The sequence below is a fragment of the Tachypleus tridentatus genome, chromosome 13 (genome assembly GCF_004210375.1).
Source record: "Tachypleus tridentatus isolate NWPU-2018 chromosome 13, ASM421037v1, whole genome shotgun sequence".
Lineage (NCBI taxonomy): Eukaryota > Metazoa > Arthropoda > Merostomata > Xiphosura > Limulidae > Tachypleus > Tachypleus tridentatus.
In genome coordinates, this window is record NC_134837.1 from 189,359,922 (window position 1) to 189,378,184 (window position 18,263).

Consider the following 18,263-nt stretch of genomic DNA (forward strand, 5'->3'; position numbering starts at 1 on the left):
ATAGTCCTCGTGTAGCTTTGCACGAAATTAAAAAGAAGCCAAACCAATCTTTCAAGTCTACCCGCTTAGAACTAGAAACGGTTTGTTCTCGAATAGCTTTGCGCGAAGTTCAGCAAACAAAAAGCTAAGTGATAGCAAAATGTCCTCTCTGTGTATATGGTATTTATTGTTATTGTTTTTGATATTTTTATGTAATGTTTAGATAAAAGTAAACATACAGTAAGTTTCATGTAAAATTGTAAAAATCTAATAATTTTAGGTTTATTACAGAACTGTTCTACAACTAAAGCGACTGTGTTTAGTGATACAGAAACTATGATTTTATATGAAAAGTGTTTCGAAGTTAAACTAGTAGTATAGACTCTGGAAATTTATTGCTGTGCCAAGAAAGAAAATTTTTGTAATTTCTAAACCCTCGTTCATTTTACATTGTTACTAACTATACTTTCTCCCATCACTTTCAGGTATTATTATAAAAGCCAGGTTTTTCTGCCGGTATTTGGACAACGACTAGTTTACAAGTTTGGACCTAACGCAACAGGTTGGAGGACGAGAGAGTCCGACTCGTCTTTAGACCAACTTCTATAGGGTAATAAACGTTTATTGAGCTGAAGATGTCTTTAACAGACCACTTGCATACAATTGCTACGCAAATAATAGAATTCCCTGGATAAACGTGTTTAAACAGAGTTCTGACTTGAACATTATGTAAAAGCCAAAATATTACTTACTGTATGCATTTGTAAGGTTTTAAGACTTATGTAAATATAAGAAGTTCACAGTGGACTTATAAGAATGATAATCAAAATAATTGTAGTTTTAATCGATATATATATATATATATCACTTACAGTCAAATACACGTTGCTTTAGATCAGATAGAATACTGATATTTGTTGATATCGGTCCCACTAGAACATTTTGTTTTATACTCATTATTCTGCTTAATCGATATATATATATATATATCACTTACAGTCAAATACACGTTGCTTTAGATCAGATAGAATACTGATATTTGTTGATATCGGTCCCACTAGAACATTTTGTTTTATACTCATTATTCTGCTTAATCGATATATATATATATATATATCACTTACAGTCAAATACACGTTGCTTTAGATCAGATAGAATACTGATATTTGTTGATATCGGTCCCACTAGAACATTTTGTTTTATACACATTATTCTGCTTAATCGATATATATATATATATATATCACTTACAGTTTTATACTCATTATTCTGCTTAATCGATATATATATATATATATATCACTTACAGTCAAATACACGTTGCTTTAGATCAGATAGAATACTGATATTTGTTGATATCGGTCCCACTAGAACATTTTGTTTTATACTCATTATTCTGCTGAACTGTAAGTAATCTGAAATGTTCAAGTAACTAGCGTATAGAATGTGGAGAATATCATTTATACAGAAAGATCTTTGTTTGGGTTTTTTATGAATTTTATCGAATTATTTCACTCCTTAAGACTTATTTTATTTCTTTAACCAACGGATAAATCTTGGTAATTCCGGGGCATTATAAACTAGTAACAAAAATTTGAATGTTTGTTGTTTGTATTATACAGATTAAAAAAAGGACAACTTGTGAACTACTTTTCTACTTTATATCACTAACTTAAGAAACTACTTTCTTTGCACTACATATTATTACAATTTTGAAAAATATATCGATTTTGTTTTTTAGCCAAATTCACTGATGTTGAGTCCCACCAATTTAATCCCAATTGTGTGTGTATTTTCTTATAGTAAAACCACATCGGGCTATCTGCTTAGTCTACCGAGGGGAATTGAACCCCTGATTTTAGCGAATCCCAATTGTCGTTTCGTTTGTAAAATGAGATAGAGAAAAAAATTCATAAAGTTCTGGATGGAAATAAAATAATAAATATAACCCTATTTATATATGCATATTTACGTGTATGTTTGTGTCTGGGACTATTTGTATTTTGTTATGTTTTTACAAAATAAAATTTGATTACATCTAACATTGTGCAAACTTGAACGTGCGAAAACAGGAAGTACATAGAATTAAAGCACTGTAAAACATAGGCAAACAATAATAGCAGAAGATCTTAAATATTTATTTTAACACGTAAGTACGAAATTAAATATCAGTTTATTTTACCACATATGTACGAAACTAAATATCGGTTCTTTTAACTTTCGTATTGAAAATATTTTGCGTACACCGCGTTTCTCGTTCAAAATCTCTTATTATAAAAAAAAACTTATTATTGTAGTTTATTAACACTCGCATTATCTGCCCAGTTACATAACAATAAATGTGTTATTACATGAACCAGAAAAGGTTTTCACTATTAAAAGTCGTTTTTGGTGGTTTCATCTGTCCAACTGTTCTGTATTACATGGTAACTCTAGCGTACTGTGAGAACATATCTGTGCAAAATGTAAGTATCTTGCATTAAAGGAACAAACAATAGAATGACACATTACTTTAAACTGTTTTGTTTTTTACAGCAATATTGTAGGTATAAGCATAGGTACGTGTGTGTGTGTTTCGTATAGCAAAGCCACATTGGGCTATCTGCTGTGTTCACCGAGGGGAATCGAACGGCTGATTATAGCGTTGTAAGTCCAGCAAGGAACCATACGAAAGGACAAGAATACAGACACAAACTTCTTATGTTCTATATTTTATACTCTTTGTTACACGCTTATAATTTTTAATAATGTTTGTTGGCTTGAGCTGTATGTGTTTTCTTTATTTCTTCCTATTTTTATACAGATTCACGTGGCATTATGTAATACTTTCAGTGTATATACGTATGCTTTGCCAATTGTTTCTGAGATATAATCGTATGAGGAAGACACTATTTAACGTTGTTCGATCATTTTTGGCTTAAATAACAATTACAGTTCTGCTATTGTAACTTTAAACTTATTTTCGACAGGTGTATTCATTGTTATTTGGAAATATCGGCATCTGGAGCTCTATGATTTTAAATTTTTGAACTAAGCCACACAGAAGATTTCAGAAGTGTTATATCGCGATTTTTGGTGGGCAATTCCAAAATATGCCACTATTACCTTTAAACAAGATATGGAATGAACGTTACTAAGTGAGAAATAGCATTATCATGACAGATCAAGACATTGATTTGTTAAACAAAATACCTTGTTCTGATTCCTAAAACACAATGAAATTTACACGTACTAAAATTTTATTACCAAGTTCTGCCTTTTGTTCAAAGTTTGCTGAACACATCACAATAGCATCAACTTGACAGATTGTAACATGTTTTGTTTGTTTGTTTGTTTTGTGAATTTCGCACAAAGCTACTCGAGGGCTATCTGCGCTAGCCATCCCTAATTTAGCAGTGTAAGACTAGAGGGAAGGCAACTAGTCATCACCGCCCATCGCCAACACTTGGGCTATTCTTTTACCAACGAACAGTGGGATTGGCCGTGACATTATAACGCCCCTAAGATTGAAAGGGCGAACATGTTTGGTGCGACCAGGATTCGAACCCGCGACCCTCAGATTACGAGTTGAACGCTTTGACACAGTTGGCCATGCCGGGCCCTAGATTGTATCACAAAGCACAGGAGCTCTAATACAATTCTTCATACATACACAAAACATAATTTCAATTAAAATGTTTTCATATCCTTCATAGACTTCCTAAGACTCCAGCCGTCCAAGGGTTTCTGAGGTGTAGTTATATAAGGAAGGTCCTATTGATCATTATTCTAGCTTTCGATCTTTCTTTAGTTTAATAACAATTACTCGCTAAAAAAGCTTTACACGTGACTTTCTATCATGCTTGGCCACATTCAACGAAGCAGAACTGTTGTGGCAGTTGGAAGTTGAAAGGACGAGAGCCCATGCTTTGGCAGGTGCTGAGCTCTCCTATCGTGTAAGTAAATCTAGAGGAATTCTAGGTCAGCGTCGTGTTCTGGATGACCCAGTCACCTACTCAACTATTAGGAATTATCTTGCATGGTGATCATTTTGGTGAATGAAGAAGAAGGAAAATGTGGAACAGAGATCACACTGGTTAATATGAAAATCGGACGAAAGACATGAAGTGAGGGCGAAAATATGTGAAAAGAAAAATGTTAATTAAACCAAATAGAATTGTCCGTTATTACTAGAAAAGTTTGATATTATTAAAGGAATGAGTGCTAGTTGTATACCTGGGAAAACATTGAGGAAAATAATTCATAATTATAAACCACAGAGTACAAGTGGTTGCTTTCAACTGTTTGCCTCTCTGTGGTTGGCGACTCAACAGAAAGAACGGTGCAACGCTACCTGGTTATACACTAAAAAACGGCAATTTCCATATTTAAAGGACTGACAATCTGAGGCTTAACCGGTTCTGAGTAGCTTCTAAATAAGTAAATAAATTATTAACATGTTTTTTTTTCACATATGTTCACAATTATTATTTATTAAAATAAATAATTCTCTCACTGGATATTATTTACGAGCAATCGATGGTGATATTATTTGCATGACAAATCTACTGATGACAGGATTTAGATCAAGAAGAACTCTTCTGAGAATTCTTGGTAGTAATGCACAGTTTATCATTTCCCGGCATATCCATATGCATGGATTACACATTGAAAAAGCTTTACATGGGGTGTTTTTTCATGTTTGGCCACACTTACTGCTGTAACCTTGTTGAAAAGTGGTTACCAGTACTGTTCGCATCCCTAATAAGCCATATTAGTTGCAATTCGACAACATTTTAGGTCACCATTTCGTAAATACTAATTTTTCCACAGTGTAAGTGGCCTAATAACCACCTCTGTTCCACAGTGTAAGTGGCCTAATAACCACCCCTGTCTCAATATTACAGCATGTATAAAGTTTTCACATTTCTATTTGCTCACTACAAATCTCACTTGTATAGAATATATTGCACAGGACAAGTCACATGTTTTAATGGTTTGTGATCCTTTTAGATGAAACAATATAAGAATGTTTGTGTTGTACACCACATAATGAATTTAAGGTTTTTATATAAGTGTCATTTGTTAAAACATTACCTCTTTAAATGTCTAAGAGTTGAATGATTAGTTTGCGACATATTATTAAATCAAAAGTGATACTGATTTCAAGCAAGTTTTAAAATTTTGCTCCACGATTCTACTAAGATATTCCAATAGCAATTCATAAACTATGTAAACTAGAACACTACAGAGCATATCAAGTGCGCTAATGTTTTCGTTATTAATATCAACAAATAAAAACGCTGCTCACGCGAACACTTGTTAGGATATTTCTAAAAATAATTAATATTAAGGTGCTTAACAATAACACGAGTAATATGAGTTATAAATATTTACAATCAATAAGTTTAAAGCTTCTGTTTGATACTGATCTCTCTTTCTACACGTACCACCAAACCACTCTCATGTTTACTTACTTTAGTTAACTTGAAAGGATAGTTAATGGACTGCATTTGTCCAGAAAGTTTTATTTTGGACAATCTTTCGAGTTGAAGACGAAGATTTCCATTAGGTTAGGGTTAACAAAAGTAGCAGTTGCTGTACAGATAATTCGAACAGAACACCAACAGTTTTTTACTCAAACTAAAACTTGAAGATTCATTTATGAAATATTCACTATAATCTAACTTGTCATGTATAAAACCCATGTTTCGTTTTTTCAATTGATTGATTTCGAGTTACTCAAGAGTTGTTGTCTTTTTTATAACTAATAAAGCTCCATATTAAAACTATTAATGTGTACCTCCTGAGGTTTATTTAAACCATGTTCACCAATTTCATTTACAATACCAGGAGACTGTTTTTTTAATATTTTAAAATTTCAAAACTGATGTGAATTATGAGCGATTCTGTTTTTTTTGTTTCTTATTGTTTAAAAATCACAATTATAAAGTACGATATAATATCAGTCAGAATTTATAGTTGTTTTGGTAATACCCTAGTAGTTGATAAATGGTCTAACATTTCACTGTTTAGATTCAAAACTTTACATAATAGCTTTACAAAAAAAACATGTTTTTCCTTTTTTACCGCAAATGTACATTTGCCTATATAAAAATTTTATTTTTATGCTGTGATGTACGTATCAAATTGATATAAAAATTGGATTATTCAAACCATACATAAGTATTTTGTTTTTTTTAATAAAGCACAAAGCTACACAATAGTATATCTCTACTCTGCCCACCACTGGTATCTAAACCCAGTTTCTAACGTTGTAAGTCTGTAATCATACTATTGCGCCAGTTGAGACACATATATAATACACATTTTCATTCCATGCGTGAACAATGTTTCTCAATCCGGATTAAAATACGTTACTATAAATGAAGTTGTATGTTTAGACTGTTAATTTCAGCCATGAGCATAACTTCAATTAACCCATTATTTATTAAACAATTCAGTCACTCATGCTTTCAACAATTTCTTATAAAACCCTTTTTAATATCGTTAAATCTCGTGATTATTACTTTAACTTTTTGATTACAAATTCGCCAAAACGAGACATAAGTTATTTTTCTATTAACATAATTTACAAAACCGTCATTTTGAACTTGGTTACTTGGTTGAAGGATTGACATTTCCGCACGTGGGAAAATTCCACGAACCCTCTATTCTCGCCCTCAGTAGCCATCGAAGCATAGAAGTGATGATTCTTTCTGTAGCATGTTGATTGTATGTCCGCTGCTCTTTTTCTCTCAGTCAGGGCTTTCTTCCATTTCCTCTGGAGAACCAAACCTTGGCAAATTTTTCCATTACGTCAGTCTTTCTGGTGTTTTGCTTAAATTGTTGCCCTTGGGCCTTTACAACCTGTTTTGTTTGGCCTCAATTTTCCGCCTAATTTATCCACCCTTTCATTTCCTTAAACCAGAGCAAATGTCCTTAATAGGTTCTTAATAAGCGACTTTTCCAGAGATTGTAGCCATTCCAGCTCGCTTTATGAATATACTACAGCTACTACATGTCTATCAAGCTGATTCTCAAGCTATTTCAGGGTAGCTGAAATAGCTGCGATCTCCATCTTCATAATTAAGGTTCTGTCAAAACATTCCTTGCTGTGTTCAGCGACAACACGCCTAGATAGTGGATGTCCAACAAAGTCCATTCATTACACTTAGCTCTGATAACTGAACTATCAGTGTAAATCCTGAGTCTTCGGGTTTCCTATCATCCGATCTTTCATCCAAGAGTAATAACAATTTTTGAATATGAGTTAAGTTTACTGCAGATCTTCTCATGTAAAACTTCTCCAATCCTCACACCTCAGTTTCTGCCCCTCATGACATTCTTCTTTTATTCCTGTACGCCATTTCATCGTTTAGGACATCCTAGAAGTAATGGTTCGTGTCAACAGACACTTTCTAAGTAAACTTTCTTCCGGGCAACTAAACGTTTTTCCTCAATGGTAAACAATACCAGCATAAATCTCATCATTACAATAAGGTTGTCAAGTACAGCTAAAGATATTCCTCATAACCTTATTTTGAATGTCCTATGGTTTTTTCCAAATGTGTTTTTGATAATGTTAGTATTCCAAAGCTACACTCTACAACTGATAGCACGAGATGTTCTAGAGAATGAACAGCAGTTTTCCCTCCATATCTGCAGCAGCTCTGATCCTCAAAGCTTCAAACTACTTCTTTGCCCTCTCCACTATTGCACCTACATGATCCTTGAAGGACAGACACCCATCAAAGGTGAATGTTAAGTATCTTACATTGTCACACCACTTGAAGGTGGTCGAATGATTGCCACTTCCAGGACCTTAGTCTTCATCAAAATATATTTTCTGCTCTTTTTTGTGTGCTCTCTCTACTTTGCACTGCACAGATTCTATTACTGTACTCTTTTACGTTTCAGGTCTATCTTGTATATATTTCTCCTCTTTTTTCCCTTGCTCCAGCTCATAACAGGACCTCTGTAGCTCTGACAATTATCGTGCGTAATTGAGTGATTAGTCACAGTAGATTTTATAAAGGAAACATACATTGACCCTAGCAAGATCTCATGACCACTTAGTTGGAGTCCGTTATATTCATACCACTCTGTTAGGAACTGCATACCCTGTAACCATTCAGAGTTTCAGTGCGAAAATCCCTTTAGGTTTGTGAATTTTTGCCCAGGTTTCCTCCAGTGGGTATCAGTGACATATGACCCATAGCTATGGGTTTTCATATAAGAGATATCATTATCTTAAATCGTGTATCCGTTCTGCCTTTCTCCATGAGGAAATAGTTGCCCAAGACGCACTTCCAGAAGGCAAGTAACAGGTCGTGATCATGAAAACGCTTTAACTCAGTAATGTCAACTTAAACAATCAGTGACACTTTATTTAGTGCTTACGCATCAAATGAGCCTGTCACATACACGATCGTGCCCTACCTTTTTGGACTTACGTATGATTCCTTTTAAGGATGTTTCAAGACATAGCTCTCCAAGTAACTAGTATTTGATTATCTTCTTTAGATTAACATAAGCAAATACTAGTTGTTTCGAAACTTTTTTATATGAATCTTATGTTCGAAACATCATTAAAATAGGGCCTGGTATGGCCAGACAGTGAGGGCGTTCGACTCGTAATCTGAGGGCAACAGCTTCGAATCCCGGTCACACCTAACATGTTCGTCCTCTCAGCCGCGAGAGCATTATTATATAACAATCAATCCCACTATTATTAATTATTATAGTAATTATTAATATATGAGGACTGGCATGGCCAGGTGGTTGAGGCACTCGACTCGGAATCTAAGGGTCGCGAGTTCGAATCCCCGTCACACCAAACATACTCGCCCTTTCAGCCGTAGGGGCGTTATAATGTGACGGTCAATCCCACTATTCGTTGGTAAAAGAGTAGCCCAAGAGTTGGCGGTGGGTGGTGATGACTAGCTGCCTGCCCTCTAGTCTTACACTGCTAAATTAGGGACGGCTAGCACAGATAGCCCTCGAATGGCTTTGTGCGAAATTCCAAACACACAAACAAATCATTAAAATAAATCATATTTTTATAAACCTACTTCACTGTTTTTCATAGAATGATGTCATCATTTAATTTAACTTTTATTTTCTTATTTTTTCGTATCATTGGCCTTTATAATAATATTTATATTTTTATTATTTACTTTTGTTGTTACTTTTTACAACTATGCAATTTCAGTCTTAATTTGTGGGTTTTATGTACCTTGTTTGATGGAGCTGGCCTTGGTACCTCCTTTGGCATAGATGGTCTTAGTCGTTTTGCGTTGGTGAACATCTAATCAAACGAGCAAATGTATGTTTTGATAAGTTAATGTTCAGGTGAATCTTTGCCTCCGGTTTTGCAAACATAACTTATTGTTGTAAGCTAAACAGATTTACTCTGACATTCAAACATATTTCTGTGCTATGGTACATTTTTGTTCTGTAGTAATTATTCTAGCTGAAGTTACCAACAAAACATATAATTTTCGACGATTTTGGTGGTTTTTTTCAGTTGGAAAGCAATTTTTAGGCAATAGGAAGTAAACTCTTCTTTTTTAAATCTAAAATAAATGAGCCTCACTTTCCTAATCTCAAGCAAACTTTATATGTAATCTAATGAAATGCTTTATACCTAAATTTCTGTTAATACTGTCTTACCTTTCACGTAGCGATGAGCTGTTAAAGTTTTATCTCATTATCTAGTTTTTCAGGTGAAGTTTTGAATAATACAGTAAGTGCATATTCTACCACTTTAATCAAATTCACAAGAGGAGATAAATAGATAAACAGTGTTTGCGTATTTGGTAATGAGTGGATCGGATGTCAATTCGAAAATGCAAATATACATAAATCAAAGCAACTGTTATAGCCCAATATATTATAAAATAGTTATCAAGTAGGAATGTGGAAGGTAAGTGAAAACAGGGGAAATGAGGGTCATACAAGAAGAGCACCCCTGTGCTTCTTACAGTTCCGTGAATAGAGGAAATGGGGGTCATATAAGAAGAGTACCTCTGTGCTTCTTACAGTTCCGTGAATAGGGGAAATGGGGCCGTATAAGAAGAGCACCCCTGTGCTTCTTACAGTTCCGTGAATAGGAGAAATGGGGGTCATAAGAGAAGAGCACCCCTGTGCTTCTTACAGCTCCGTGAATAGAGGAAATGGGGGTCATATAAGAAGAGCACCCCTGTGCTTTTTACAGTTTTGTTTATCCGGTTACGGAACAAAATGACTATTGGGAAAAGTCACTTTAAAATATTTATGCTTACCCCTGACTACAAATGTCAGTTAAATATTTGGAATAAATGAAAGCATAAAGTCTTTTAAAGAAACATTAGAGAAAATTACGAAAGATAGATTATTTATTACAGAAGATCTTATTAAAGAAACCCCTTATTGGCTCAGCGGGAAGTCTGCGTGGGCAAAGCACAGCTTTGGGCTGAACAACTAATCCTAAAGAGTTACAAACAGTGAGCTTGCAACTAACCCAATAATTAACAGTAGATCTGTTAACAGTTAAAAAAAACTTGAAATTGTCACGGAAATAGTACTATTAAATAATAACTACTCTAAGTTATAGTATATTAAAAATGCGTAAGGATAGAGCAGGAAACAGAAATCAGTGATGTCGAGAAAACCCACTTGCAGAGAAAAATATATATGTAAAAATGGCTCGTTTGGGTTGAAAAAAATGAAGAACATCCTATCAGATACTAATAAATTTAAACAAATACACACAAATCCAACAAATACACACGAAACGCAACTAAAGAAAATACTACTAAAACTGTAAAAAGCCAAAACAATTTCACAAACACTTTATTTCTACCTATGCAAAACCGACTTACGCACACCACAGATATACGGCATCCCCAAACCTCATAAACCAGATTGTCCATTACGACCAGTAATGTTCACATATTAATCGTTTAATTACAATCTTGGTAAATACATAGCATGGGCATTCTCCAAATATCAGCCAGCTCATTCATCAAAGACTCTTTTAATTTCAAGTCTAATCTTAATCAACTTAATCATAAAGCCTTAATGGTCAGTTTCGATGTTATATCCCTCTTTACAGAAGTTTCAATCACTGAAGCCTGCAAAATAGCCTTAGAACTCTACATCCGATACCCTAACCCATCTATAGACATTCCCAGCAACCAATTAGCAACCCTCATAGAATTCACCACGATGAAGAGAAACTTTATGTTCAACAACCACAAACAACTAAATACAAACATATGACCTAAGCATGGGCAGCCCAGTATCACCTGTTCTAGCCAGTATTTTTATGACACAAGTTGAAACACAAGCAATTAGCACAGCATTACATTCACCACTATACTGGTACAGATATGTAGATGACACGGTTGCGGGATTCAAATCTACAGAACACATACTTAATTTTTCCAATCACATTAACTCTATACATCCCAACATTAACTTCACATGTAAACAGGAAGAAAGCAATCAAATATCATTTCTTAACCTCACAATTACAAGAACCGATACACAATTTAAAACAGAAATCCACCGAAAATCACTCATACTGGACTATACATTCCTTGGGACTCAGCACACGAAACAAAACAAAAACTCAACAAACTAAGAAACCAAATAAACACAGACATAAAACTATGCTCACCGGATAAAATTAACGATGAATTAGACAAAATAAAACAATACTTCATAAACATCAATAAGTTTCCTCCACAAACCGTAGAAAACATTATACGCACACACCTAGACAGAAAGCAAAATCAACCAACAAAAGTAAATATATCTCACGAATCAAAAAAATCACGAAACCATATACTGCTGCATATCATATATTCCCGACATCAGCAGACAAATAACCAACATTTGGCAAAAACTAGTAACAAAATATGACATTCCAGTTAATACCAAATATATTTAAAAACCAAGCACAAAACTGAGGTCTATACTATGTAAAAACTACACTGACAAACACCACACCAACATTATTTATTTAATACAATGTGATAACTACCACGACTTCTATATCGGAGAAACAAGTAGTAAAATGGAAACCAGATTCAAAGAACACAAAAAGTCACCTTCACACGTTTTCGAACACTGCAAATCAAATAAACACAATATAACCATAGAAAACACTCAAATACTAAATAAAGAAACAAACATAAACAAACGCAAAATTAAAGAAGCCTTACTTATACAACAACTCAAGCCCAAAATAAACCAATACAAAGGAACACCTTTATACCTATATCAAAAATAATATAATAAATAATAATAATAAAATAAGTAATATTAAATTATATATTCAAACATCTAAGCACGCCCTCTACATTCCGACATTCAGTTACACAATCTCTTTCAAACATGTGGTCAGCTTCCGGTCAAATACCTCATTCTTTCTTTGTGAACCTGACGATGACCGAAGAAGGTCGAAACGCTATTCTGTACTTTACTTTAATTAAAGTTTTGATACCAAAACCAGCCCTCTTGAGAATACATTTTTACTTCAAGTGGGTTTCTCGTTATCACGAGTTGGTGTACCAGAAGGTTTTTGCAAGTATTTCTCTCTCTCTTGTTTTTCTTACATTGAGTAAAAGATGAACATTAATTTTGTAAAAAAATTAGCAAAACTTCATCGAAACATAACATAAGTAACAGAATATTTGTGGATAATGCTTTAGTATGACTTGATTAACTGGTGAATAATAGTTGTGAACAGTTTTATATCTTCAGTGATTTTTCGTCTCTAAGTTTTATACTCTTGCATTTGGAAACTTCAAGAATATTTTCGTATCAGACGAAATACAAATTTCTAACTAAAATTCACCTTCAATATTAAACAAATAATGAAAGGTTGAAATTCATTAAATAATATTTGTAGTGGTAAATATACCACGTACTTCTACCAAGCAAATCTTGCTTTCAACTTACAAAACATTATAAAAAAAAGATAAGAAGGAATAAAAGAAGCGTTGTATCGATAATAGTAGACGTATATATGGGTCAAGCGTGTTAAGACGCTCGACTTGTAATATGAGGGTCCCGTGTTCGAGTCCCGGTTGCACCAAACATAGTCACCCTCCCAGCCATGGGGGTGTTATAAGGTAACGCTGAATCCCACTATTCGTTGGTAAAAGAGCAGCCCAAGAGTTGGCGGTGGGTGGTGATGACTGGCTGACTTCCTTCTAGTCTTACACTGCTAAATTAGGGACGGCTATCAGAGATAGCCCTCGAGAAGCTTTGTGTGAAATTCAAAACAAACAAAATACAGATATATACACACACATCTTAAAATATATATGTTGTTCACTTATTGATGGTTTGACCTGCAACATTTTTCTTTTATCTCTTTCAACGGCCATTTTGCGTAATTTTCTTCATAGTATTTTTACAAAAAAAATGATGTCACATTCAGAAACTGTAGTGCACAGATGATTATAGAAAAAAACAGATTTTTCTCAAAATAACTTTAAACGCTTAATTAAGTTATAATTAAAAAGCATGAAACAAAATGAAAATCCAAGACAGCTCTAATACTTTTAAATTTAAACAATACCTTCCTTCGCTAGCATTAGGAAGAATTTTAAAATAAATTGAAAATTTATCTACACCTTTCAGACTTTGACCGTAAAACCTGAAAGCTTTTGGTTTATCCTCATGAATATAACAATTTTATCTCTATGTATTTTTGTTTGTCAAAACCAAAAATCAATTACGTTCATTAAGTTTTAAATTAACATTGTTACAATTTTTAATCTTTTATTTGGCTTTCATTATATAGCTTGCCAAAACAAATAAATGAAATAAAGGGAAGGTGGCGTGTAATTGTTATTTTAGTGTTTGAACATGTTGTAGGCTTAGCCGTAATTCAAACTTTAACTCACCGCCTCCCATTCAAAGTAACTCATAAAGGATTCTCATAGTTGAGGGGTGATCGGGTCACTACAGAGAACGATTTTGACTTTGAATTTCTGTCCCCAAAGTAACTCTTGTAGGGTCAATAAGCTGGTCCAAAATAACTAAAGTCAATTAAGTGCCAGTGTCGGACATTCCCTGATAAATATTGTGGACTTTATATCAAACTTCTTTGATAGAAATCAACTTTGTTATTGATATTGTAAATGCTATAGAGGCCTTAAAAAGGTCTTAAAGTGATGACTATGAATAGCTTGGGACACTTTCTGTATTTTGTATCTTATGTTTTATTTTTATTTATTATTAGGGCTTGGCATGGCGAAGCATGTTAAGGCGTGTGACTCGTAATCTGAGGGTCGCGTGTTCGCATCCCCGTTGCGCCAAACATGTTCGCCCTTTCAGCCGTGGGGGCGTTATAATGTGACGGTCAATTTAACTATTCGTTGGTAAAAGAGTAGCCCAAGAGTTGACGGTGATGATTCTAGTCTTACACTGCTAAATTAGGGACGACTAACAAAGATTATACTCGAGTAGCTTTGTGCGAAATTCAAAAACAAACAAACAATCCAATAAATTTATGCACCATGTAAATGTCGATAATGTTTTTCTGTCCACCGCAAGGATCCGAGCACCGAATTCAAGCATTGCAAATCTGTAAATTTACTGCTGTCCCCCCTGGGTACTTAACGCCTAACATCTAATTATTAAAATAATGTATTGTTTGACAATCCATTACATAAAATTTGAAATTCAGCACAAAGCTACACAATGGGATATTTGTTCGCTGTCCACCACGAACATAGAAACCCGGTTTTTAACGGTGCGAGTCCGCAGATATGCTACTGTGCCACTAAGGGCCCAACTTACTGTTCTCTAAACAAACATGAATAGCTACAATGGTGTGTTGCTACACTAGTTATGCGCTGAATTAAGATACCAGTTCTTATCATGGGGCAAAGTTCGCTTCATCTCTTTGGTCTATTACGTTAAATATACAATATTTTATTTAGAATTCAAACAGAATTCACCCAAGAAAGCATGTCGTCATAAGTAGTGACGTAAAACTAGAAACAAACTCTTAAAATCCTATTTGCTATAATTTTTTATTTTTTTCGTTTGTGGTGAATTTTATCAAAAGGTTAAAAAGAGCTAAACATGTTTCACAAGTACATTATTATACTAAACATGTTTCACAAATACATCATTATATCTTTATTTCCCTGATTGCAACTCCCGAAATCACTCATGTGAAGCTAAACGTAATGTTATAGTTTTGACCACACTGACAGATGCTTCTTGGCTTTATGGTTTGGTTTGGTTTGGTTTGTTTTTTTAATTTCGCGCAAAGAGACACGAGGGCTGTCTGCGCTAGCCGTCCCTAATTTAGCAGTGTAAGACTAGAGGAAAAGCAGTTAGTCATCACCACCCACCGCCAACTCTTTGGCTACTCTTTTACCAACGAATAATGGGATTGACCGTCACATTATAACGCCCCCACGGCTGAAAGGACGAGCATGTTTGGTGCGACGGAGATTCCAACCCGCGACCCTCAGATTGCGAGTCGAACGCCTTAACCCACCTGACCATGCTGGGCTCAACATTGATTAGACTACGCACTGACCAACTTGCTACGATAAGACTTAGTATTGAAGTCTTTCTCCGGTGCTAAACTCCTCCATTATTAAAATAAATAACAAACCGTTCATTTATTTTCCTTCAAGCCTATGTTAGTATGTGAAAATATTTTTCATCATTGGATAACAGTCACCAATAATGATCAACAAGCTCCAGGTGATATAATCTGCATCAAGACTTTGGTTAGGATACTTAAAAAACAACTTTGCAAAATATCTTTAAAATGATGTATAGTTTGTATATCCCAGGAAATTCATATTTAGAATTCATATCACAGGTAATATTAACTCATTTTAGGTTACACTGGTTGTTGATTATCACTTAGTTGGTGATATCATTGTACAATATTCAGAAGTCACTAAGAATCTAGTGATGGTACGTTTTACACCCAAGCACTCCTGTCAATGGACTACACATTACACCAGTTTTACAGGTAGTGATAATTCATGTTTGGCCACATTGGTTTCAATAAATCCAAATATTTTTGTAAAGAATAGATTAAACCTCTCGACATTTATGGACAATTTCTTATTTTCACAGAAATTACACGAATTGGTGCGGAAAAAAAAACACAAATATACTAATGTGGATTTCGGGTACTCCTTACATTGTCTCTCATAATCAAATAACATTTAATGTTTTATTAATCTACCAGTATATCTTATTATAACCCCGTTTCACCAGATTAAAAAATAAGGTAATCACACGTTAAAAATTATAATTATAATAAATAGTTTCTATAAATAGTGTTTCAAACGTCATGATGAGATCTCGTATTAAGCGAAATGTATCGGGAATACTTAATATTACAGATATAATCTGGTTGAAATACTATTATACAATCTTTCTCTCGTACAAACCTACAAGACAGTGTTAAGAATGTAATGCTTAAAAATAGAATGAGAGTAACAGTATCGTATTACAACAAAAATAATTAATTATAATCAAATTTCAGTAGGTTAAAGCACAGTTCACACCATAACAATTATTATTCAAGAAAGAGTTTCTCGTTTGTTTCGAATTAAGCACAAAACTTCACAAGGGGCTATCTGTGCTGTGCCCACAATGGGTATCGAAACTCAGTTTTTAGAGGTGTGAGTCCGCAGACATACCACTGTGCCGCTTGGGGCCTTAAGAAAGCGATTTATTCATGTAGGTAGTGTTCCGATTGCTATAATGTTTGTTAAATCCGAAACAGATTTACTAATGTATATTTATTTTAATATTGATGTTTGGTTTAGTTAAATATATATTTAGAAATGCGTGTAACTTATATTGTTAAATGTGAATTACAAAATTCTCGCCCATTCACTAAATTTGTAAAACAGTCTCGAACCTAAGAATCAACAATGTTAAAATGTACCTAAATATCAGTATTGTTGCCATAGCTGAAATTTCTAGAAAATCTCTCAAGTTTATAAAAGACAACTGCAATTACTACACAATAAACCTCGAAAACTATAACTGTGATTGACGTTTATAATTGGGAATTACAGATACTTGACCATGAACGTTTATAGATTTCAAACATTATAAGTCATTTAACTTTAGAGAATTAGCTTCCGATGTTAGTATTTCTACGAGGATATTAGATATTTTCGTCGGTAAAAAGTGAGCTTGTAAACTGCTTGAAACCAGCTGAAAATAGAGCTACCCGTTATGTGAACTCTACTGATATCAATTCGAAACTAATTCACTCACTGCGAACCATCAGTAAGATATTCATTTCCACACCAGATAAAAGACTCAATATTGTTTGCAAGTTTGTAAACTTTTGTATATAAATCATTGCTTGTGATAACCGTTATTATAAATTGTATTGTTTTTTCTATAATAAAATATATTTGTGTTTAGAAAGAATATTTGTACTAAATAGAATAAACTTAATACATATCGATATTCAATGAACTTCTAAATTAAAATTAAATTTCAGATTATTTAAACTTGCAATACCTAACATGTCAGAGCCGACTTAATCCTTTCTGGTAATGTTAGAAAGACGTCGGTGAACATCATGTGGTTAATAAAGTTTGTACTTTATAATAATTAAGCTTTGTCACAGCTTTGTAATTTTTTTAACTTATAATAAAGTTTTTCTTCGTTACCTTTAAAGCCGTCTTTAAACATTATTAGTCCTGAAAAAGAGCAGTTAATGTTTAGAGTTAACATTAATAATAATGTTTGATGAGAAATATATATACATATATTCTCGTTATGTTTTGTAATCTATTGTTTCCTTTTAATTTCATTGTATACTTTTTTCAACAACAACAACAAATAAACAAACATGCAACGCAAATAGCTCACGATCCTTTATAGAGTGAAACACCACAGTGGCATCCACCGTCTTATGATCTTCAATTTCAAGTTAGTGTTATATTAACCTGAAGATAGAAGTTTTTTATTTTATTTTGTTTAGTTAATGGGCCTGGCATGGCCTAGCGCGTTAAGGCGTGCGCTTCGTTATCTGAGGGTCGCGGGTTTGCTTTGTGCGAAATTCCAAAACAAACAAACAGTCTGTTTACTTAATATTAATCCTAAGATGCTAAATCCTTCAAATAGAAAACAAAAGTTAAGACCTTTAAACAAAAACTCTATACACTGTTTATATGTGTGGTTTTATCTTAATTAATACCATTTTTTTCAGTTTTGTGCTTTGCTCACAACGAGTATCGAAACCCAATTTTTAGCGTTCTAAGTCCGTAAATCTACCGCTGGCCTACTGGGGAATACTT

General features: G+C 33.8%; 2 protein-coding genes across 3 annotated transcripts in view; one reads left to right on the top strand and one right to left on the bottom strand.

Moving 5' to 3' along the window:
- The window catches only part of LOC143236415 (uncharacterized), a 34,905-nt gene extending 33,666 nt beyond the window's left edge, over window positions 1-1,239 (top strand). Inside the window, exon 8 of the mRNA XM_076474677.1 lies at window positions 465-1,239. Within this exon, the coding sequence (XP_076330792.1) occupies window positions 465-588 (124 nt within the window). The 3' untranslated portion in view covers window positions 589-1,239. The remainder of the gene's footprint in view (window positions 1-464) is intronic.
- Window positions 1-18,263, bottom strand: part of LOC143238463 (transmembrane 7 superfamily member 3-like) — a 76,823-nt gene that overhangs the window by 12,318 nt on the left and 46,242 nt on the right. Inside the window, exon 11 of one of the 2 annotated variants that reach the window (XR_013020590.1) lies at window positions 9,246-9,268. The exons of the other annotated variant lie outside the window; for it this stretch is intronic. The gene's annotated coding sequence lies outside the window, so the exon portion shown is untranslated. Of the gene's footprint in view, window positions 1-9,245; window positions 9,269-18,263 lie in introns of those variants that run through there. 2 annotated transcript variants of the gene reach the window in all.